At 34.7% G+C, this 24,103-nt stretch overlaps 2 protein-coding genes across 5 annotated transcripts in view; one reads left to right on the forward strand and one right to left on the reverse strand.

Annotated features, from left to right (window-relative positions):
- PRMT9 (protein arginine methyltransferase 9) overlaps positions 1–4,172 on the forward strand; it is a 43,966-nt gene extending 39,794 nt beyond the window's left edge. For all 3 annotated transcript variants that reach the window (XM_047855352.1, XM_047855353.1, XM_047855354.1), the window contains 3 exons: positions 133–286; positions 3,374–3,496; positions 3,795–4,172. In XM_047855352.1, coding sequence (XP_047711308.1) covers positions 133–286; positions 3,374–3,496; positions 3,795–4,010 — 493 coding nt within the window. In that variant the 3' untranslated portion in view covers positions 4,011–4,172. The remainder of the gene's footprint in view (positions 1–132; positions 287–3,373; positions 3,497–3,794) is intronic.
- The window catches only part of TMEM184C (transmembrane protein 184C), a 33,087-nt gene that overhangs the window by 2,169 nt on the left and 6,815 nt on the right, over positions 1–24,103 (reverse strand). Inside the window, exons 2-10 of one of the 2 annotated variants that reach the window (XR_007151481.1) lie at positions 23,753–23,883; positions 23,618–23,654; positions 22,668–22,873; positions 12,852–12,926; positions 11,647–11,740; positions 8,895–9,007; positions 7,427–7,526; positions 6,778–6,949; positions 6,178–6,567 (exon numbers count right to left, since the gene is read on the reverse strand). Coding sequence is in view for 1 of the 2 variants with exons in the window: in XM_047855355.1 (XP_047711311.1) it covers positions 6,302–6,567; positions 6,778–6,949; positions 7,427–7,526; positions 8,895–9,007; positions 11,647–11,740; positions 12,852–12,926; positions 22,668–22,873; positions 23,618–23,654; positions 23,753–23,883 (1,194 nt within the window). In the remaining variant the exon portion in view is untranslated. Of the gene's footprint in view, positions 1–5,802; positions 6,568–6,777; positions 6,950–7,426; positions 7,527–8,894; positions 9,008–11,646; positions 11,741–12,851; positions 12,927–22,667; positions 22,874–23,617; positions 23,655–23,752; positions 23,884–24,103 lie in introns of those variants that run through there. The other variant, XM_047855355.1, reaches the window with a different exon arrangement.

Genomic DNA, 24,103 nt, shown 5'->3' on the forward strand with positions numbered 1-24,103 from the left:
ACAACCAGCCAATAACATACAGTCTATTAGATTAGGTACAATCTGTAGTTTACCAATTCATTATGAATTAGTTATGGTATTTATAAAATGTAGGGAATCAAGATGATTTTTAAAACATTTTTCCTTCTCTAGGTGTTTGCTGCAATCTGGAGGCAAGATCTTTCCTCAATATGTGTTGATGTTTGGGTTGCTTGTGGAATCACAGACACTGGTAGAAGAGAGTGCTGTTCAAGGAACAGAACGCACTCTTGGATTGAATATAGCATCTTTTATTAATCAGTTTCAGGTAAGTGTTTAGAAGAGAAGTTCCATCAGGTGGCTGTTACCCACCATCTACCTTATCTTTCTCCATAGTTTAATACAGTCACTGTGTTTAGCTGGATCAGGATGGTAATCAGTTTCCTAGAGCAAAGGAATTTATGAGTGAAAATCAACATAGCGATTAGAATCGCCAAGGAATTCTGTTGTTCCTATTGACAAAAGTCTATAGATATTCTTCTGAACCACTAAGTGAAAATAGGGTACTAGGTTTAGTCTTATGAAAAAGGGTGCTTCTTGTCTAAAGCAGAAGCAGTCAGAAAAAGACCTGTGTTCCAAACTTGAACCCTTTATTACATTGAAACCTCAGGCTGGAAGGTGATAGATGTAAGCAGCTAGTGTCTAGACAGTCAGACTGCTGTGGGTAAGAATATAGGAGCCTAGGAAACTGGAGCGCAAGGCAAAGGGTTTAGTTGCTATTTGGGAAACAAGGAGTCAGGATCTAGTGCTGGCAAAGGTATTAGCAGAATATAGATTTGCGGATTAAAATTGTGTGAGTGGATAGAATGTCTAAGGGAAGAAGTTTGGGTTGAAGACAGAGGCAGGAAGTACCTACTGATGCGATACTGATGTGTAAACCAAAGCAGAATTTTTGGGAAGTAGGATTTGGGTACAGAATTAAAGAAGTGATATCTAAAACTTTTATTTGAAGGCTATACATAGTAAACCCTTGAAGATGCAGTTAGATCTCATGTGAACAGTACTTAGCAAATATAAGTTTCTTGAGAAAATGCTTTTTTCAGGGCTGGCTAGCAAGTTTTAGAGTTTGTTTAATCTCAGATTTTTTGCAAGTTTAATAAGGAGAATACACTTATCAGAAGACAGAAGTTTAGGGGCACCTGGCTATCTCAGTTGCAGGAGTGTGTGACTCATAATCTTGGGGTTGTGAGTTCAGGCCCCACATTGGGTGCACAGATTACTAAAAAAATAAATAAACTTAAAAAAAAAAAGAAGACAGAAGTTTAAATTGTTTGTGTGGTTCAAAAATACCACCATCTCTTTTCTTTCTAGCTTATTCCCTCTTGATCAGCAAGCAACTCTTTGGTCCCATCAGAATCTATTAAATTTTGACCTTGCCATTTTTTCACTGTACTTCCTGTCTTATATCCTCCCTTCCTTAATAGTTTGTATTCATGGTCTGTATACTTTTCATATCCCTTCTCTTCTGTTTTTTTACTGGCCTAGGAAAATAAGAGATAAATTCCTGCATTCATGGAGCTAGCACTCAAATTGGCAAACAAGAAATAGATAATAAACAAGTAAAAAGATTAGTATGATAGATGGTTAGAAGTGCTATGGACATAAAGCAGGTTAAGAAATACAGGGAATGGGGGTATGTGATATATACTGTTTCATATAGGTAATGACTAAGGGAAGGACTGATGGGTAAGTGGTAGTTAAGCAGGGAGCTGAAGAAATAAGGAAGCAAATCATAAGTCAAAGGATCAACAAATGCAATGGCCTGAGGCAAGAGCATGATTGGAGTGTTCAGAAACAGCAGGAAGATACCATGAGGTGAGTCAGATGAAAGATGCAGTCAGAAAAGTATTAGGAACCAGATCTTATAGACCCTTTTGGTCATAGGAAGACTTTTACTATGAAAAGGGTGGAAAACACGTGGAGGAGTGACATGAGGTATCTTGTTTTGAAAGGGTTACAATGGTTAAGGGGTTAGAAGTAAGCCACTTGTGAGAGCAGGCAAAGGCATTATTGCAGTAATCCAGGTAAGAGGTAGTAGTGACTTAGGAGTGAGTCATAGCAGTGTGGAGACAGTGCAGAGTTCCAACTGTAGACATACTTGAAGGTGCATTGTGTGATAGATTGGATGTGGGTAATGAGAGCACCTGGAAGGATAGTTACCATCTACTGATTTGGGGAAAATAGCAGGAGAATTAGGTTGCATTTATGTGTTTGCAGGATCATTTATAAGAATTCAGAGAAAGATACAGGCTAGAGATAAAATGTGGTAGGTGATATTTAAAGCCCTAAGTCTGAGTGAAATCACCTTGGGCGTATATAGAAAGAACTGAACTCTAGAGAACTCATGAAATAATGAGCTCTAGATGGGAAATGTGCGAAGAATTAACACAGATGACAGGGATGGCCAGTGGGCTGGGTTGAGAAATAGAAGTGAGGACAGGCTATGAAGGAGTAGAGTGCATGTGATGAGAGGTAACAAAGGAATTTAGGGCTTCTTCTGGTGACTGATACAAATGAGGGTAAAGGGCATAATCAGTCTTGGAAATGGCATGGAATTGCTGTTTTTATGGTGAGGGAAGCTTGGATGCCTTCAGGATGCCCAGGAAGAGGTTGGTATATCTGTGTCCATTGTTTCACCATGAACAGTTGCTAATATTTTACTCAAAGGAAAGAGGGCACTTTTAAAACAACAGTTTCCTTTCTGTTTCAAATTGAAGAGGCTAAAGTTACTGGTAGGAAGGTTCTATTGCTGCTAAAATTGATGGAACACATTATAGCAGTGGCTCTCAACCTTGACTGAACTTTCAGAACTATCGATACTTGGCTCCCAATTCCAGATTGATCTGAGGTATGGCCTGAGCAGTTGAGGCTTTTAAAAAGCTCTTTAGGTGATTTTAACTTGCAGCCAAAGTTGGGAAACATTGCTTTCTAGAATTAAACTTTATTTTACAAATGAAATCCACTATTATTTGGTATTTTCTCAAACAGTACAATAATATTGTACTATTTGCTAATTAGTTCATCTTTCACACATAAGCACATCTGTGTTTAAAATTTTTGGAGCTATTTGGCTTAAGTAAAAATTTAATCTGCTTTCATCTAAGAAAAGGATTCATAGATAATTGAAACCATAACAAATTATGTAACCTGCCTAAGCCTTGGTTTGTTCATCCTTCTTATAAAACTGGAATCATGAAAATCCTTATGCCTTAAGGTTGATATGGGAATTAAATTAAATGAGATATTAGGTGTAAAAAGCATTGTATCATACTGATGCAAGTACAAAGTAAGCACTTCAGGGTCATTGGGCCACAGAAAGAATTGAGTAAAAGTGAAAAATTTGTACTTTTTCTAGGTACCTATACGTGTATTTTTGGATCTGTCGTCATTGCCCTGTATACCTTTAAGCAAGCCAGTGGAACTCTTAAGACTAGATTTAATGACTCCATATTTGAACACCTCTAACAGAGAAGTAAAGGTAATACAAAATGATTATTCTTGTCATAGTCAGAATTTTCTTAAGCTAGGTAATACTTTATATACACAAAATAGTATTAGTCACTTTCTTTGAAGATTTAAATGTTAGGTTTTTTTTCTAAACAATATTCAAAAATGAGCTTGGTAAATACTAGTGAATAAAATAGGTTGATATTTGGTTTGGGTGATTAAATCTTTATAAAACTTGGAGCTAAAATTGACTAAAAAGACAAGTCTTATTTATTCAACTCTGTTCTATTTACTCTGATGAAATTTTCATAATTTCTTAATTTTCATAGGTACACATTTGTAAATCTGGACAAGTGACTGCCATTCCCTTTTGGTATCATATGTACCTTGATGACGAGATTAGGTTGGATACTTCAAGTGAAGCCTCCCACTGGAAACAAGCTGCAGTTGTATTAGATAATCCCATCCAGGTGGAAATGGGAGAAGAATTAGTACTCAGTGTCCAGCATCACAAAAGCAATGTCAGCATCACAGTAAAACAATGAAGAGTAGTTTTCTAATGAAAAACTGTTCAGGTAGAGCAGCAAGTATGCAGTTCTGGTCTGAATTAGTAGTGGAATTGTATTCATGAAATGGGGGTATAAAGATTTAATTCCTTGTAATGGTTAAATATTTTTTAAATTGATTAATAAAGTATATTTAAAAGATTTTAAAGAGGAGCGTTATTATAAAAATACTGCTGCAGACTTCTTTTTTCAAAAAGGCTGTCATTCATTTTTCAAGTAAGTAAGCTTTGTTTTTATTGCTTGGTTGTACTTACAATGGGTTCAATTTTCCTAAACACTTTAGTCTACATTCTCAATCTATAAATATAAGGGATTTGAGTCCCGTCTTCATTGTCCTGTGTAAGCAAAGCAAAACTTTTAATTTTTTAGGCATCTTGAGTTTTTTAAGTCTAAACTTATAATTGGGATACATCAGAAAGTTGGCTTCAATTGAAGACAGGGTTATGGTTATCTATAAATTCCAAGCTTGCTTCTTTTAAATACTTAGTATGTTTCTGAAACTCCTTGGGTTTTGTGTTTGGAGAATGCAAACCTGAGTAAGAATTTAAGCTATAAGCTAAATCTAATTATGAGAGTTAAAGAGTTAAGGATGAAGTAAAGTTTTAAAGAGGCAGCCTTTTTCCTGGTCTACTTTGGCAAAGACAATGAAAAAGCTGGTAAGTTCAGGAATGAGGTAAACCTAAATCAGTATTTTTTAAAGTTTTGATCCATATGTGCAGTAAGAAATATATAATAATTGGTCCAATTTTTAAAGAGGAACAGGAGCAACAGGAAGATTAATAAGATGTGCCTTGTAAATACTGTGTGCTCTTTGTAAGTAAGCCACAAAGAAAATAAGACATACCTTCTCTCTACATTGCCTGTTCTCGTTGCTCTAGTATTATACTACCCAGCTTTACTTTCAATACAAATGTTTATAATAGTGGACAGAATAAAGACTCCAATTACAGTGAACCAGTGTATGTATGTGAATGTGTGTGTGCATAAATATATAAAGCAAAGATTTTGAGAAATAACATTTATTGCTATTTGTAACATACTACTCTGGCACTTTCTAGATTTTATTTGCAGTATATAACCCAGTTGGTTGTGATTAGCAATTTGAGAAACTCCATCTTAAGTAAGAAGTGTCTCCCAAATAGCACCTACATGTCTTCTGACTATGGTTTAATGAATAATTAAGACTACTCAGCCTAGATTTTATTTGCTGACACCTGTGACAGCATTGAGGAAAAGTAGACTCCATTGTTATTTTTTTTTTTAATGTTTTATTTATTTTAGAGAGAGACAGAGTACAAATGGGGGAGGGGCAGAGAGAGAGGGAGACAGAATCCACGAAGCAGGCTCCAGTTTCTGGGCTGTCAGCACAGAGCCCAATGTGGGGCTCAAACCCGTGAACCATGGGATTATGACCTGAGCGGAAGTCGGATGCTCTAACTGACTGAGCCACCCAGATGCCCAATAAGTTTCTTATTTATCCTCCCAATCTTCTATCCAGTTTATTCTTTTCATCTGAAAATCATGGATAACTTATTAATCTATTAGTAGTGTTGCAAATAAGATTTTTAGATAGTAGTTGTTTTAAGATTTATATTAGGTCCTATTTCTTCTAAAAGGAATAGAAGATATAGGTATCCTTCATTGTAGGTGTGTAATCTTTAATCTTTAATTTTTTTGCACTTATTTCTTTTTTGCTGTGCCTCTAATCAAGAACTTTTTGAAAAAAACATTGTTTATGTTGAAGTAATGAGAGACAAAAAATTGCAGAAAATAAATGATAAATTCTTATTTATTGAAAGACATCCAGTTGAGAAATAGAGAAATAATTGTTAGGTAGGCATATATGGCACATGATTAAGTTCCACTAATTTGTATTTCCAAATTATACTTTCTGCTAAATTCCAGAGCGTTCTATTCATGCAGCAGTGGTAGAAGCATTGATTTTTTTTTTTTTTTTTTTTAACGTCCATCCTCTTGATAAAGCAATGTAACACCAGGAACATTTAGTAGAGTCATTTTCTACCATTTGAGTATGTGATACTCTAATGTTAAGAAATCAAGTCTAAGTCTAGGATATTTAGACTGATTATTTGTGATATACAAAACTCAGTTATATAAATCCAGTAGTTGTACCTGGCTTTCTCACCTTCTTTGTGTTGAAAACCTTCCATCATTTATGGCTTGTCCCAAGCACAAAATCCTGAGCAATGGGATACCAAGTGATGAAATAACATGGTAGGAAGGAGCATAGTTTGCTTCTGCACACTTGTTCAGGAGGCCACAGATTTATCTGAAAGTTCATTTTTCTCTCCTGTAGTGTCATTATACATTTCATCAGGTATGTTAGCCATAGTAGGCGTAGTCTGGGGAGTCACAGTGTGTCCAAACCCTTGGTAATGACCCATGGGTGAAGGTGGTACAGAAGAGGCAACAGAAATGGCATCTTGTGATGATGACGATAACAAGCTTGTATGTTCATTTTGATCTTGGTCCTCAGGAAAAAACTTCTTCCTAGGATGTCCCATGACTGTCCTTCCTTTAAAGTAATAGAAAGGTTTTCAAATTAGCCAAAAGTTTTTTTTATCACTATAAACTTACCATGCTAAAAATAAGTTCCACCTCCCCACCCCCAATTTTACTGGTACTGCTTTAAACAGTCTTTTCATCTCTTAAAAATAGCTACAAAATTGCCCTAGTATGAGAACTCCAATAACCTGTTTGGATGAATGAAATGGCTGGTACTTACCAACATGCCTTACTTGCTCAGAAATATCATCCCTAATATCTGAAACATCCCACATGGCAAGAAAGGAATCAAAGCATGAGCCCTCTTCTGCTTCTTGGACATAGGGTTTATATGAGAAAGTGTAGTGATGAGCAATAGCAGCAAGGAACATCTCAATACAGATGATAAAGTCCTACAACAACAACAACAACAACAACAACAACATCAGCCATCTTTGAGCTTAAATCTAGTTTTGTAAATAAAAGCACTATCTTTCTTTTCAAAAAGTATTTAAGTATTGACATCTGTTTTTCCCCATATACTCATTTTCCAAAATAACTGTCTCTGACCTCAAAAAAAAAAAGGCAAAATGGCAAAAATCTAAACCTCCTTTATACTCCCCAATCAAGTATATCTTAAAGTACAGTGCATTCTCAATCCGCTGCCCAAGGACTAAAGACAAATGCACAGAGAAAGAAGGAAAAACAAATTCTAGGTTCTATTCCTGGCTCTACCACGAGTGATGATGGCTAGTTTCCCTACGCTTCCCCGTTTCCTCATTTGTGAAGTGAGAATAGTAGCCCCACAGCCTGCTTGTTGTCAGGTTTCAGAGATAATATGTAAAATGGGTAAATAGTAAAATTGTATTAAATTCACAGATAGCACTAACCTGGAGTCCTGTAGCCACAGCTTCTACAGTCTGCCATTCCCATGTATGCTTTTCAGAAATAACGCCAACTTTAACCAACAAAGCAATAACTACTGCTTGCCTATATGTTAGGAAAAGGTAAACGCCAAATCTATATCAAGCATAAAATGAGCAGTTGTTTTACAAATATGCCATTTAAAAAAGTTAACCCTCACAACTTGTGGACCACCACCACCACCACCACCCTGTCTTCATAGCATATTATATTATAGCATATATCTATATTAAAAACATTTATTTGCTTTACAAATTTATTCTTCTAGTATAGTTTCATTGTATGAGTTTTCATTATGTATTTTTAAATATATGTAACTTCAGTATTTGGTTTCTATGTCTTTTTGTTTTGAAAGTGTGTACAAGCAAATGTTTCCTATACATAGACAATGCCTAACACCTTGTATATCAGACATTTAAAATAAAATACAGGACAGATACTTCAATGTTATCTACACCTGTCTTAATTATCCAGATTATTCTTTAAAACATTAAAACCCATCTTGTTTGAAGTGCTGGAACTAGAGACAAACTCAGAAGGTGTCAGACTCCCAAGATGGAGTCACACTGAACATTTCAAGCACATCTATGGATATAACCCTAGGTGAAATTTAGACAGCTAATAAGATAGTAAGACGAGTTTTCATATTTCTGCATATAAGAATTTTACTTCAATATTGCTTGTAATGGTGAAAAAATCAGGAACATACTAAATGTCAATAGAAGAGATTAGTTAAAAAGTTACATCCACAGAACAGAATACTTAGCAAAACCAAAAAACAAAACAAACCCAAACAACAAGAAAATTATATCCTCACTTTATAGACTAAGAACTATATACACAATATACTGAATGTATCATTGAATTCTACAAGTTTTTATAGTATGAAACCATTTCTGTGGAATTTTATATGTGACATTATGTGCACCACAATGTTAATCATTCTTTCTGGGTGGTAGAGGAGTTCAAGGATTATTCTTTTTCCCCTTTTCATATTTGTATGTTAGTATATTTGTTTCTAGGTCCCCTATCACCCACTCTTTCACTAAATTGGGACCATGAACAGTTTTGTCTTCTGCTTTAAAGAATGTATTTTACTAATGAACATTATACCTCACAGTATTAAATATTCTATATTTATCTTCCAAACTGCAGACTATTCTCTTATGTGAAAGGACCATGATATATTTTAATGATTCCTCTAGTGTTGAGACATTTAGATTGTCTCAGATTATTTTCTTGTAAATGTTATGCTAACTATCTGATTACTTCTTTATGAAAAACCAAGAAGGGCTAAAAGGATGAACTTTTTAAAAGGTAAGCAGAGACATTTTAATTCATCTTCTACATTAAGACCATTTTGAAAATCCTCCCTAGTCAACAGTATTATTACCCTGTAGAAACTAAGAACATTTAAGAGAAAGCAACACTTACCAAAAGGAAACAAAAACCACCAGCTTTACACAAAGAAATTTGCCGACAGGTTGAATTGGACTCAGTTCTTCCTTCAGTACTTTATAAAATAGCAGCAGACAATACATGGCAAACTAGAAACAAGATTAACAGTTAAACTTCTTCAATAAGAATAATTAAATATGGTAACAGAAATCATACAGTTAGTTATAAACCAGAACCTGGTACACAGTCATGGTTCAGGCAATTTTTTTTAGGTTTTCTATTCTGTTATTTTTAGATTAACAACAAGCTTTTATAGTTTACTGGGGATGAAAATAATGATATGAAATTTCTAATAAGAGATGCATAATGTCTTCTCTGAAAGTGGCTTTAAGTGTTCACTTACTGGAACCCATAAAGAAAACAATGACCAAGTGACTGTCATGAAAGGAAGAAAAGGCTGTCCCTCAGCCAAGATAAAAATATATCGATCTGCTTATTAATTGCTTTTATATACAAATTATCATTAATTTTGTAAAAGTTAAGTTTGACTAGTCTACCTTACTCTATTATATATATATATATATGTTATTTATAAAACACAGTAAATAAGTACTATTTGAATAAAATTTGCCCATGAAAAATGAAAGTAAGGAATCAACAATTTTTCTTGAGGGCAGTATGTTAATCTGGCTGAATTTACTTTTTTAAAATAAACGCTCAAGACAGTATTAACTATTTTTTAAAAATCAATTGTAATAACGTAGTATAGTGTACATAGCAATAAACATTTCCCTAAAAGTTTATTTTTTCCCATTACAGTCATAGAAAATGTTTCTTTGAAATATTTTAAAATATAAAAGCAGTAAAGTAAAATATAAAGTTGTCTATAGTCCCATTGTCCAACCATTCCATTCTACATATAGGTGGTTTTTAACAGGCATCACTAACTGAAAATAAAATTTGGTTGCCTGATTTTCCCTCACTTAAAGTACCTTGCTTTTTCATATATTTCATAAGGATTATTATTATTACTTTTTAAAAGATTTTAAGTACTCTCTACACCCAACATGGGGCTCCAACTCAACCCTGAGATCAAGAGTTGCAAGTTCCTCCGACTGAGCCAACTAGGTTGGCCCCTCATAAGGATTATTTTTAATTACTGCCTAGTATTTTGACCAGTGGAAGGACCATCATACATTTAACCTGTCCTTATCACTGGGCTTTGAATGGTTTCCAGTCTTTTGCTATTACAAATAGTCTGTATATACAAAGATATTCAACAAACCAAAAACACAACTATTTTTTTTTTTTTTAATGTTTATTTTGAGAGAGAGCACGTGCAAGCATGTATGAGCAGGAGTGGGGGCAGAGAGAGAAACGGTGAGAGAGAATCTCAAGCAGGCTCCACGCTGTCATTGCAGAGCCCCATGAGGGGTTATCCCACAAACCATGAGATCATGACCTGAACTGAAACCAAGACAGATACTTAACTGACTGAGCCACCCAGGCATCCCCTTACAACTACTTCTTGAGGATTACATTCCCAGTAATGGAATTACTGGTTTTAAAGAACATGAACATAAGGGAAAGCTTTAAATACACAGGCATATAATTTTTTTTAAATGTTTATTTTTGACAGAAAGCACGAGGTGGGGAGAAGCAGAGACAGAGGGAGACAGAGGATCCAAAGTGGGTTCCATGCTGAGAGTGGGGAGCTCAGAGTGGAGCTTGAATTCATGCACCATGAGATCATGACCTGACCTGAGCCAAAGTTGGATGCTTAACCGACCAAGCCACCCAGATGTCCCCACAGGCATATAATTTTTATTATAAACATCTAATAACACACGTGCATGTCATTCTACCTATTATTTTGTTGAAAACATTAAAGATTTAAATGAAGTGCAAGTTCTTAAGTTGAAAGGATCGGACAATTATTTTTTTAGAGCATTTCAGTTTCTAGAACATTTTTTTTTAATTTTTTTTTTTTTTAAACCTCTATTTATTTTTGAGAGAGAGAGAGAGAGAGAGAGAGAGAGACAGAGCATGAGCAGGGGAGGGACAGAGACAGAGAGAGGGAGACAGAGAATCTGAAGCAGGCTCCAGGCTCCAAGCTGTCAGCACAGAGCCCAAAGTGGGGCTCAAACTCACGGAAAGTGAGATCATGACCTGCGCCAAAGTCAGAGGCTCAACCGACTGAGCCACCCAGGTGCCCCTCTAGAACATTTTTTTTAAAACTTGGCGTTCACAATTTTCCTTTAATTCCAAATACATAAGAGTATTTTATTCTCCCATTTTTATTCAAACCTTGTACTGTCATAATCCAATTAGATATATTCTCTTATTGAGTATGCCCTGGTTATGTATATTTTAAGGAGAGCATTGTGCTTTTATTTATGACACATCCACACAACTATGTAGTGACTACCACAACCAAATGAACAAACATGATCAACAGGTCAAGGTAAAAGTCACCAAATAATTAACCCAAAGATATTATATCTTTATATATGTATAAGGACATGTTAAAATTTCTTCAGGTTTTTTCCTATAAATCAAATTTCAAGATTAAAAAATAACAAACTTCATTCTCAAACTTTTCTTAAGAAAATTTAGAGTCACAGATACTAATTTAATACAGTTAATATTTATTGGGATACCTGGCTGGCTTAGTCAGTAGAGCTTGTGACCCTTGATCCTAGGATCTTAAGTTTGGGCCCCATGCTGGATATAGAGTCTACTTAAAATAATTAAAATAAATAAATAAATAAATAAAATATTTACTTACCAATTGTGACATGTTGTTTATTATAACCAAGTAAGTCCAAGCATTTGAAAAGCTAAAGTTTCCTTCATCATATATACCAAGCAGCTCACAGATTCTAAAATGGTAAAAATAAGATCTATGATTAAATCAAATATATATTTTAAAACATAGCATTGACAGAAATATTTAAATTTAGAAGTCAGTTTATTTAAAAGACCCTGTAGATAATCACTTGATTTTGGTCATAGAAGTGGTTCAAAATTAAACATTTTTTAGTAACATTACCAAATGATTATTTCTGCATCTTAATTCCAAAATAAGATACATGCACTGAACTAGAAAGGATAATTACTAGATTAAAAAAAATTAGGTTGCCTAATTTTCAAAAGCTTGATAGTTATAGGCTTATAATCCAAGTCTATAACTACAAGTATAACTTTTCCTACAACTTGTCTTGGGAGGTAAATTTTATGAATACCCATATCTAAGTATTAGCTTATGTGATTGATTACCCAGTTTCTAAACTGCAGACAAATAAAGCCTGCCATCATAAACAAGTTAATTAGTTTTAATTCTAAGGTAAATACTGCTAAAGAATTGCTAGGTCAAAGGTAGAATAAGGAACTGAATGCTTCTTTCACCTTTCTTCCCTCTTTCTCTGAATATGCACAATATTAGTTATGATTAGCAGATAAAATATGCAATCTACTCACTTTAAATCATCTGATGTTCTTAAATTTTTAGGGAATAGTTTTACCAGATAGCTTAATGATATACCATCTTACCTCATCTCCTAAGCCTTGACAGAATTCTTAAATAAGAAAATTATGATTTCATCCTTGGAATATAGTAGTCATAGTCTAAGTTAACCATATAAAAAACAAAACCATATAATGAACCTAAAGTAGTATACTTTAACTTCATGTAATCGATGTTTCTGTAAAGCTGTGTGAATATTAATATTTGGGGAAAAAAGTACCTTAAAAATGTTTTCCAGAATGAACTAGAGAATGTTATTTAGAAGAATTCATAGTGATTCTCTGCCTATAAATGGTCACCTTATTTATTTTTAAAAGTAGGGTTTTCATACACGTTGCTTTTTATAAGAATATATATATATATATATATATAAAATAAACAAGTAAATTAATGTTCTTGGTATGTCTACTCAATTGTTCTCAAGAGCATGAGAATGAAAAAAAAAATAATGAGTTCTTTGTACTTACAGAGCAACAATGGTGGTAAATGGTCTGACGACTGTATACTGCAGTACACCCAGTTTGCACCTAAACAGCAATACTCTGCCAAAGAACAAAAAACTTAGCATTTCGACTACTCATTTAAATAGTATCAGATTTTCTCCAAAGCCTCCTATATTAAAATCTTTTTTTTTTTTAATTTTTTTTTTCAACGTTTATTTATTTTTGGGACAGAGAGAGACAGAGCATGAACGGGGGAGGGGCAGAGAGAGGGAGACACAGAATCGGAAACAGGCTCCAGGCTCTGAGCCATCAGCCCAGAGCCTGACGTGGGGCTGGAACTCACGGACCGCGAGATCGTGACCTGGCTGAAGTCAGACGCTTAACCGACTGCGCCACGCAGGCGCCCCTAAAATCCCTTTGATGCCATATTTATATTTAATTCTTTTATTAAAAAAATTTTTTTTTAGGTTTATTTATTGTGAGACAGAGACAGTGTGAATTGGGAAGGTACAGAGAGACCGAGAGAGAGAGAGGGAGAGAAAAGAGAGAATCCCAAGCAGGCTTCGTGTTGCTAGCACAGAGCCAGACATGTGGCTCGAACTCACAAAACTGTAAGATCATGACCTGAGCCGAAACCAAGAGTTGTACGCTTAACTGACTGAGCCACCCAGGTGCCTCTATATTTAATTCTTTTGATTTAGTCATTCTAAATGGCAATTGGGGAAGAATGTGGATGATAGCAAACAAACTGTTTAAATGCTGTTTTTTAAATTATTTGACAACTACATCTTCTGAAAGATCCCCCTTTCTGTGTTCAGTTTCAAATTCCTGAATAGCGCAGCACAGAAAGAACAAAAACGTGTCCCTGTATGTTTCTGGAAGAAAGACAGTAACGGATGAATTGTGTGCATGTATATGTGAAAGCGTATTCAGAAAGTATTATTTACGGGCACCTGGGTGACTCAGTCAGTTTAAGCATCCAACTTCAGCTCAGGTCATGATTTGCAGTTCGTGAGTTCGAGCCCTGCTTAAGGTGCTTGAGCCCTGCTTCAGGCTCCATACTTTCAGTGTGGAGCCTGTATGGGATTCTCCCTCTCTCCCTCTCTCTCATTTGCACCCTCTCTCTCAAAACTAAACTAAAAAAAAAAAAAAAAAAAAAAAAAAAAAGAAGTATTACTTATTTACATTTAGAATTCAGTTTTCTTTCAAGTTTGGAATTTAAATATCATTCCAGAGAGTATCACTAACTAGATTTATGAAAGGACAAAACAAAGATCCTGCATAAATGTAAGATTACTCAATGTAGGGGAAAATTTACAAGGGGAAAACAAAAACAAAACAAAAACAGCTCTACCTGTGTTGTGCAAGCCTTCTTAAAAGACCAAGTTGCTCTGGAGTGCCTGGGTGACTCAGGCACTGAGCGTCTGACTCTTGATCTTGGCTAAAGGGCTCAGGTCATGATCTTGGTTCACAAGATCAAGCCTTGCACTGGGCTTAGAGCCTGTTTGGGATTCTCAGTCTCCCTCTCTGCCTTCTCCCTGCTTGTGCTCTCTTTCTCCCTCAAAATAAACTTAAAAACGAAACAAAAACAAAAACAAAAAACCAAGTTGCTCTGAGGGCAAATGCTTTATTTAGCACTACTATCAGGAGAACTGATTATCAATGTAATGTATTATGAATCCCCTAATTTAAGAATTGCATCAAGACTGAGAAGATTCGGCATATAGGTCTTGAGGTGTTGTATCAGGACTGAATAAAGAAACTGTTGGGGTTCTATGTGCTGAGAGACTTCTCTGTGCTAAGGTGGTTCACTCCCACTTACAGCTAAGTGTGCCTCCCTGAGGGGTCCCAGGGAGTGCACTTGGGCTTGTTTCAAGACCTCTTGAGAGAATGCCTTGGCTGTACATGCTGTTCTTCCTGTCCCATACTCTTTACAAATGGATTAGCCAATTAGATAACTTTGAAAGCTGCAGAGAATAAATGAACTGAAGATGAATTTGAAGAAACTGCCTAGAACGTAGCAAAGGCTGAGACAAAGAAACAAATGTGAAAGAGAGTTACAAAGAACTGAATAGAATCAGAAAGTCTGACATATATTCATAGTTAAGACAGAGTAAAGATAAAATCACAAGAAGTTATTGCTAGGAACGTTTCAGAACTGATGAAAGATATGAGTCTGTAGGTTGAGGCACTCTGTAAATTAAGGAGGACTAAAAACAGAAACAACAACCTAGATACTTCATAGTGAATCTGCAAAACATCAAAGACAGGGTCTTAAATGCAGTTGGAGCTAGGTCATCTATAATGGAATAACAATTAGGTTGACAGGAGAGGCTTAATAGTAACAATGGAAGCCAGAATCAGGTAGAATAAAATCTTCAAAAGGCTTGGAGAAAATTCCTGTCAACACAGAATTATACATCCAGCAAAACTGTCTTTTAAGAATAAAGGCAAACCTTTTGGATAAGTACATCTGAGAAAAATTACCACTGATACATTGACACTAAAGGAATTTTTAAAGGTCATACTTCAGAAAGAAGTAATGGATCCCGAATTGCTCTGAGATACAAGGAGTGAGGACCTTCTAACACTTGTAGTTAAATCTATAAAAGACTTAAAAGTAGTCACGTTAAAATTAGTTAAAGATGATACACTGTTTTGCCACCATATAACCTGTGAAAAAGCTTTTGGTTTTCAAGGGTTTTAAAAAATATTTTATAATCACAAATAAAGAATGATGGACCTACAATATATTAGTATTTGTTAAATGTGGGTATTATAAAACAGATTTGTTTATATTTGTTTGTATTCCTTTAATGTTTGGAAAACCTTAAAATTATTTATTAAAATCTTTATTAAAACGTGGATTCTTGAATTGGATCCTGGAACAGAGAAAGGGCATTAGTGGAAAAACTTGAGAAATCTGAAGAGTCTGCAGTTAATAGTATTATACCAATGTTATTTCTTGGTTTTGACGAATATACCACGATTACATAAGATGTTATGTAACATTAGGGGAAGCTGGGTAAAGGGCGTATTAGAAATCTGTCTTGTCTTTTGCAACTTTTCTATAAATTGAAAATTATTTTACAATAAAGGCTTACTCAAAAAATGCAATCAATGAAAGAAGAAAGTAAGACGAAGAGGAAATAAACAGACGGCAAGATTTTAATGAATATATCAATAACCACAAAAATGTAAATAGCCTATTATTAGATTAGAATTTAAAAAAATACTGGGGCGCCTGGGTGGCTCAGTTGGTTAAACGTCCGACTTCGGCTCAGGTCATGATCTCACGGTCTATGAGTTTGAGCCCCAGGTTGGGCTCTGTGCTGACAGCTCAGAGCCCGGAGCCTGCTTCGGATTCTGTCTCCCCCTCTCTCTCTGCCCCTCCCCCACTCATGCTCTGTTTCTCTGTCAAAAATAAATAAACATTTAAAAAAAAGAATTAAAAAAAATACTAAACTTAAAAAAAATGATACATCTAAAACATAAGGAGATGGAAAGGATGAAAGTAAAAGACAGCAAAAGATAAGCCAGGCAAATACTAAACAAAGGAAAGATGGGATACCTGGTAATATCAGATAAAACAGCTTTAAGATAATAAAAGATTAGTTGGAGTAGAAAAAGCATCAAAATATATAAACCAGATGACCAAAGTACAGGAAGAAAGTGACAAATAATTAGTGGCAGAATTTAAACAATCTCTTTCAGTAAATGACAGACAAGTAGTCAAAATCAACAGAAATATAGAAAAGTTGAATAACAGATTGACCCAATGGACATGAATATATAGCAAAGCCACTCATTAATATAGAATACACATTCTCTTCAAGCACACAGGGAACCTTTATAAAAACTGATCATGTACTAAAGGGCATGAAACAAATCTTAACCAATTCCAAAGACTGTATCAGAGAGTCTATTCTCTGACTGCAATGCAAATAAATAAAATGAAATCCAAAACCCTCCCCAAAAAGTCCTGTTTGGAAATCTAAAAATACTCCAGAATAATTACAGTAAAGAAGAAATCCCAATAGGAATTTAAAAACATTAAATGGGATGACAATAAAAATATAAAGTTTGGGATTTGTGTGGTGATGGATATTAACTAGATATATTGTAGTGATCATTTTGCAATATATAGAAATACCGAATAATTAGGTTGTACACTTGAAACTAACATAATGTATGTCAATTATATGCCAATTAAAAAAAATAAAAAATAAAACAACAAAACCTGGGATTCAGTGAATGTAAAACTTGGAGGGAAATGTACAGTTTCAAAGCAGTAGTAAAAAAAGAAGAAAGGCTGTGTAAATCAGTGAGCTAAGACTCTAACATATTAGGAAAAGATAGTAAACCAAAACAAATGGGAAGTAGGAAGTAAAAACAGAGCAGAAATTAATCAAAGAGAAAACCAGTATATTACAGAGCCAAAAGTCACTTCTTGAAAAGATTAGTAGATATAGGCAAACTTTTGGCAAGATTGTTCAAAGGAAAAATAAAGATATTAAATTTAACATCAGAAATGGAAAAGGAATCGTAACAACAGATCCAGAAGAGATTGAGAAGATATAAACTAATGTATGCCTGTACATTTAAAAACTGTTTATTCTGCCTAATTCCTAAAATTATATTAAAAAATGATTTCAGAAACAACAGGAAGCCTAAATAGTTCTGTAACTGTCCTCCCACAAAGTCCAGGTCTAATCTTTCAAGCTATAGTATATAGTCTCTTCCTGTGATACACAAGTAAAAGGCAATACCTATTCAGGCAGTATAACTTGGATATGAAAACCAGACAGGAACAGTGTAAAAAAAAAAAAAAACTTATAGTCTAAACTTACTCATGAATATAGATGTAAAAATTCTAAACAAAGTATTAGCAAATCAAATCTCATGATGTAGAAAAACAGATAATACATCTTAATCACTTCTCAGAATGCAATGAAGTTTTAACATTAGAAAAGTTATCATCTAATTCACTAAATTAACAGGTTAAGGCAAAAACCAACCATCTCAATAGATACAGCATAAGCATTTGATGAAATTTAATCATTTATTCATGATTAAAAATTCAACAAGCTATGGGTAAAAGCTTATTTTATCTGATAAAGAATGCCTATAAAACACCTTTAAAAACATAAAATTCAATTATATTTTATAAGAATTCCCTTCAAGATCAGGAATAATGCAAGAGTATCTTGAGATACCAGCATGGTAAGAAGAGTAATTTATAGTATAAAGACTGAAAATCAAAGAAATCCTTTAATTGAAGAGGACATCTTCACAGGGAACTTAAAAAGTCTACAGACTAAGAAAATGTAACAAGATTTTTGGATATAAGGCTAATATGCAAACCCAATGTGCTTTTATACACACTAGAAGCAGTTAAAATGATTTTTAAGATAGATTCCACTTATAATAGCAATAAAATACATTTATGAAGTCAACAAAGATGTACAAGACTTCTATGAGAAAAACGTACTTTTGGAAGACAAATGAAGAGCTATTAAATATGCAGAAACCTAGACCATATTCATAGGTAATACTAAAAAAATCATAAAGATGTCAATAAAGATTAATTACAATAAAAAAAACCCAAGAGGTTTTTCAAGCAACTTGACAAACTTGTTTCTACATTTTATATGTAAGAGCAAAGAATCAAAAATAGCAAGATAATAGGGTCAGAGCACTTGTCCCTCATTTTAAGGCTTATTAATAACCTGTAGTGCTTAATGTATGGAATTGGTCCAGGGATAGAAAAGTTAACCAATAAAACAGGAAAAAACAAAAACAAAAACAAACCCCAAAAAATAAAATCAAAAAGCCACAAACAGACCCATACACATGGAAACTTCACACATGACAGAGATGGCCAGAGAGGTAAGTGAGGTAGAAAGGAGAGAATGATGCTAGGGAAATTAGTCAATGGAATAAAATGAAACTGCATTCCTACCTCACACAACATACACACAAAACATTAAGTGTTTCTATGTCTTAACAGGAAAATTTTGAAATGTTTAGAAGAAAAGCACAGGACAATGTTTTTATAATGCTGTAATTAGAGATAATATTTTGAATGAGACACAAAAAGTACTGACTATAAGATAAATTCAACTATATTAAGATCCAAAACTTCCATTTATCAGAAGATTTAATAAAGGTGACAAATATGCCCAAAACTGGAAAAGATATTTTCAATACACACTAAACAAAGAATTAATATCTAAATATATAAAGATCCCTTATGAAGCCACAAGACAGACAACCCATTAAAAAAATGAGAAACAGAAAACAAGCATTCCTCAGAAAAGGAAAACATAAATGGTTAATAAATACATGAAAAGTTGCTCAACTTCATTACTAATCAGGGAAATCCAAATTAAGACCACAGCAATATACCACTTTACACCCTCTTGATATGCAAACATAAAGAAGTCTAGGTAATTCCAAATGTAGGTGAGGATGTGGTTCAATTAGAAGTGTGTTTTTAAAGAGTTTTTTTTAAATGTTTATTTCTGAGAGAGAGAGAGAGCACGTAAGTGGGGAAAGGGCAGATAGAGGGAGACAGAGAACCCAAAGCGGGCTCTGTGCTGACAGCAGAGAGCCTGACGCAGGGCTCTAACTCACAAACCCCAAGATCATGACCTGAGCCAAAGTCAGACCCTTAACTACTGAGCCACCCAGAGCCCCTAGAAGTGTTTTATACTGTCAGTGGGAGACTAATATGGTACTGCCACTTCAGAAACCAATTTACCATTGGGGCACCTGGGTGGCTCAGTCGGTTAAGCGTTGGACTCTTGATTTTGGCTCAGGCATGATCTTGCGGTTCATGAGTTCGAGCCCCAAGTCAGGCTCTGAGCACACAGTATGAGCCTGCTTAGGATTCTCTCTCCCTCTCTTTCTGTCTCTCTCCCGCAGTCTCTCTCAAAATAAATACTTAAAAAAAAAAAAAAAAAAAGGAAATTTACTGCTAACAATGCTGAGCAAAATCTAAAGACCTAGCACTCCACTACAAGGTATATACCTTAGAGCAATCTTAAACAAGAGGAAAAGAATATGTAATACGGATTAGTACCATTTCATGAAAACATTTGTTTCATAAGTGTACTAAATCATTAGATGTGGGAGATGCAGGAGAAGCATCAAAGGAAAAGACTTCAAAAGGGAAGGGCTGGAGAAGGTGCAAGGCCTTAGGACACGTTTACACAGCTGAACACTAGAGCCATTAACATTGTCCAGGGCCGGATCCTCCTTCACACCTGACCCTTCCTAGTGCTATAGAAACCAATTAACTCAAAATTCAACCTTGAAAAGCTAAACCATTAGATTGATTAACACACTTGCTTAGCTGACTTTATGTAGTCTTTAGCAATTATCCTAATAAAAAGAAGCTTCATTTTGGAGTCAGGACCTTCACTTAACTGCATTTTGTTTGTGGGCTCATCTTTTGCGACTCTGGCCATACTCCCTGCAACAATTAGGTAATCTATTTTCCCTCCTCTCATGAATATACACAAAATTTAATGTTCATTAAAAGAAAACTCATTGTGCTGTTTATGTTACAGCAAACAGAGTATAAAAAGCAGACTTAGTTTTTATCAATTAACAACTGCAAACTTGCCATTGTATTTACATTTTATAACAAATGCATTATACTGAATTATCCTAAACAGCAATAGCCTGATTAATGATCAGATTTGTAACACTAGTTATCTACTACAGGGAGACTGGTAACCTACAATGTGGTTATACACAGCAGACGTTTTACTATTACTAAAACCATACCTCCAAACTGTATGACTTGGTAAATACTGAATATCCTCTGAAAGAAAAGAATACCTGAACTATGGATGCATTGCTGACATTATTCAGGAAGCAGTTGTCAGAATTCAAGGGTATCAGAAAAAAAATGAAACCAACATGAAGAGATTTAACAAGAATAAATGTTAACTGTGTGATTAGGAACATATCAATTACACAAACACAACACAGGGGAATTTTGGCCAGTAGCATGGTCTGAAAAAGGTTTGGGGTTTTAGTTGACAACTAGCTAATTGTGATGATACAGCTAGAGCCTCATTTTAGGTTCTGCAGTATTAGGAGGAGAGTCCTGATCAAAGCTGAACTATCATCATCATATTTACTGGACCACTGCGATCTCTTCCATCCTTGCCCACTTGCTCTACCAAGAGCAGTAATCTTTGAAAATGAAATTGGCATACCAGGGCCTCTATTTAACATCCTATAATGGCTTCTCATTTGACAACGACTCTCTCCTTGAATGAACTTTAACAGGACTCCTCTGAGCTCTCTTTTCAACTAGGTATCATTCTCAGGCCTTGGCCTTGATCTAAGTCAGTCTCAGCAAAAAATACTGCTAAGTCATCCTACCCTTGGTATCTGATTACCTTTGATATTTAATCAAGCTCCTCATCTCCCATTCTTGATGTGTAAGTGCTTGGCCTGCCCTTAGTAAGAATTCGATTATGTCTATTGAGAGAGAACCCCTACTCTTGATGTCTCCTCTTAGTAATTTTCCATCCAGTGACCACCTCAATCTGCTCATTAGCTATAAATCTCTGTGTTGTATTTGTTGCTAAGCACAGTATCTCTCCCCTGATCCCCAAATTATAATACTTCTCCCTTACTATCCTCTTTCATACACTATTGTTCTTTTCCCTTCAAAGCATTTCTTGATATAAGTAACTCTATTATTTGTGTCTTCATTTAATTCCAAACCTCTGAGCCAAAATGTTGGTTCCACAAGTTCTACATCTGTTATGTGCATTAAGATATATCCATATACTGGCACACACTAGGTGCTCAATACATATCGGGTGTGTTAATGAACACATTAGGAGCTTATTACTTAAAATAGCTAGGTAGCTCCCTGTTATTTCAAATGTGTAAACTAGAGACCTATTTAGTCCCAATGTTGTACAAATGGTTCTGTATCTCATGGGAGGCAATGTAGGTACCCCTAGGTTGTATACCGACATTGATTACTATAACTCCAAATCTTTCCAGTTACCTTGACTTTCAACTTTCACCTTATTCTCCATTATCAGTGATCAACTCCTACCAGTCCTTCAGTTTCAGTCTCTTTCCTTTCTATTTCAATTTCATTCCTCCTTTTCAGCTTATCTCACAAATGGACCACTGTAATAACCTTCTAATTTATTTCCCCATCTCTGGAATCTTCCTCCCTCTAATATATCCTGAATAGAATTGCAAAATTTATCTTTCTAAAATGGTATTGTCAAATGTTTCCTTGTTGAAAAATATCAAATGGCTCATTCACGTAAAAAATGCAATCTTCGCTTCAACTGAATTTTTCAGGTTTTATTTTCCTTTACTGTCCTCTATGGATATATAATAAGGCCAATTAACCCATTATTTAGTACTAGAATAAATACTATTTGTTGCTCCTATCTCATATCATATACTGTTTCCCCACCGAGACTACCTTCTCCTTGGGTCTTATACCTGATTTTGCCATTAACTATCTATGTAATCTCAAGGAAGTTAATCTCTGTAGATCCTGGGTTCCGATTGTAAAAGGATGTTGATTAAATGATTTCTAAGGTTTTTTTCCCCTGCAATGTTTTAAGTTTGCTATTTAGGATGAATAATGTATGAGAGTAATTTGTATGTGTGGATTATAAATATGTGTTTTATTATTCTTTAAACTTGATTATGAACTACTTGAGGGTAGGAACTCTTCTTAACTTTTTGTCCTGCTCATAGTACTTAACACACTTTGCAGAGAACTGACTGATGCTTAAAAATTCTGTTTAAATACATAAAAAGACTAAAACCAAACATACTTACTCTCCCATAGTCCATGGTGGACAACAACACAAAGGAGGGAAATGTTTCTGCTGATCTTTGGCTTCAAGAATTAATACCAGATTTGGATACCGGTTAGTTAGATAATTGGTAAGGAATCCCATAAAGTTGTAAATGACATAAGCTTCATAACATTCTCTGCAGGTATCCACATATATTGCAATGCTGGGATATTTCAAAGCTATCCACTATGAAAAAACAGAGAGGTTAAAAATAGTTGGAGCTAAGATAAAATGAATTGCCATTCCAATTCATAGTATTCACAATGCTAATTTTTAAACTTGAGATGTCTTGTCACATATTTCCATCTAACTTTCTAAAATTTATGAGGGCTACCAGACAATCTGTGAAATGAATTTTTAAAAGCAATAAACAATATTGGATACTGGTAAACAAAAACATTCATGTAAATAGTGAATATGAAGAAAGAAGCTAAATTATTTTGTCATCGGGTTCTTTAATATAACATGCAATTTTTCTTGAGATGATCACCGAAAATGCAATTAAAGACATTTCCTTTATATTTAATTAAATTAAAGCAGTCATCTGTGACAACTGCATGTTGTTCCCCAGAATCCACTGGGGAAGGGTTTTTTTTTGTTCCCCCCCCAAATAAAAATTTAGTAAATAAAAAGGATGTAATGTAATTTTAAGTATTACATTCTTTAAAGGACTAAGAACACATAATCGGAAATTTTAAAAGATACAGCAAAGAAAACAGCTATAGATTTTTTTTTTTTAAACACCCGTCTTTTCTACTGTCATACTTCATCTTTTTTATTAACATTAAAAACAAGTGAATCTTTTCACTTTTCTTATTAATCTAACCCCTATTGTCAAATAATAAACTTTCATTACCTTAAGCATTCTGTAAATATTGTTGTATCATCAAACAAGTTCTTAACTAATGAGATAAAATGAAACATACTTACACTATCTAAACTGTATATGGGTACCATCCAAAGAATCCTATTTGGAAAGCAAAGCATAAATTAAAAACCTTTTACATCATATTTATGAAACAAGCAAACACAACAGTAAAAGAATCACAATATGTTAAGGTTTACCTTATTATTGGTTTCTGTAATTCAGGTTGTGTATAATGCACTAAATGTTGTAATATCACCCAGAGTGATATAGGTATAGTCAACAGCAAAAAAATTCCAGCAATAAACCAAGCCTTTGTGTGTATTCCAACCTAAAATAAAAGAACATATTTAAAATAAATCCTCTGGGGGCGCCTGGGTGGCGCAGTCGGTTAAGCGTCCGACTTCAGCCAGGTCACGATCTCGCGGTCCGGGAGTTCGAGCCCCGCGTCGGGCTCTGGGCTGATGGCTCAGAGCCTGGAGCCTGTTTCCGATTCTGTGCCTCCCTCTCTCTCTGCCCCTCCCCCGTTCATGCTCTGTCTCTCTCTGTCC

Source organism: Prionailurus viverrinus, chromosome B1 (assembly GCF_022837055.1).
Source record: "Prionailurus viverrinus isolate Anna chromosome B1, UM_Priviv_1.0, whole genome shotgun sequence".
NCBI classification, from domain to species: Eukaryota; Metazoa; Chordata; class Mammalia; order Carnivora; family Felidae; genus Prionailurus; species Prionailurus viverrinus.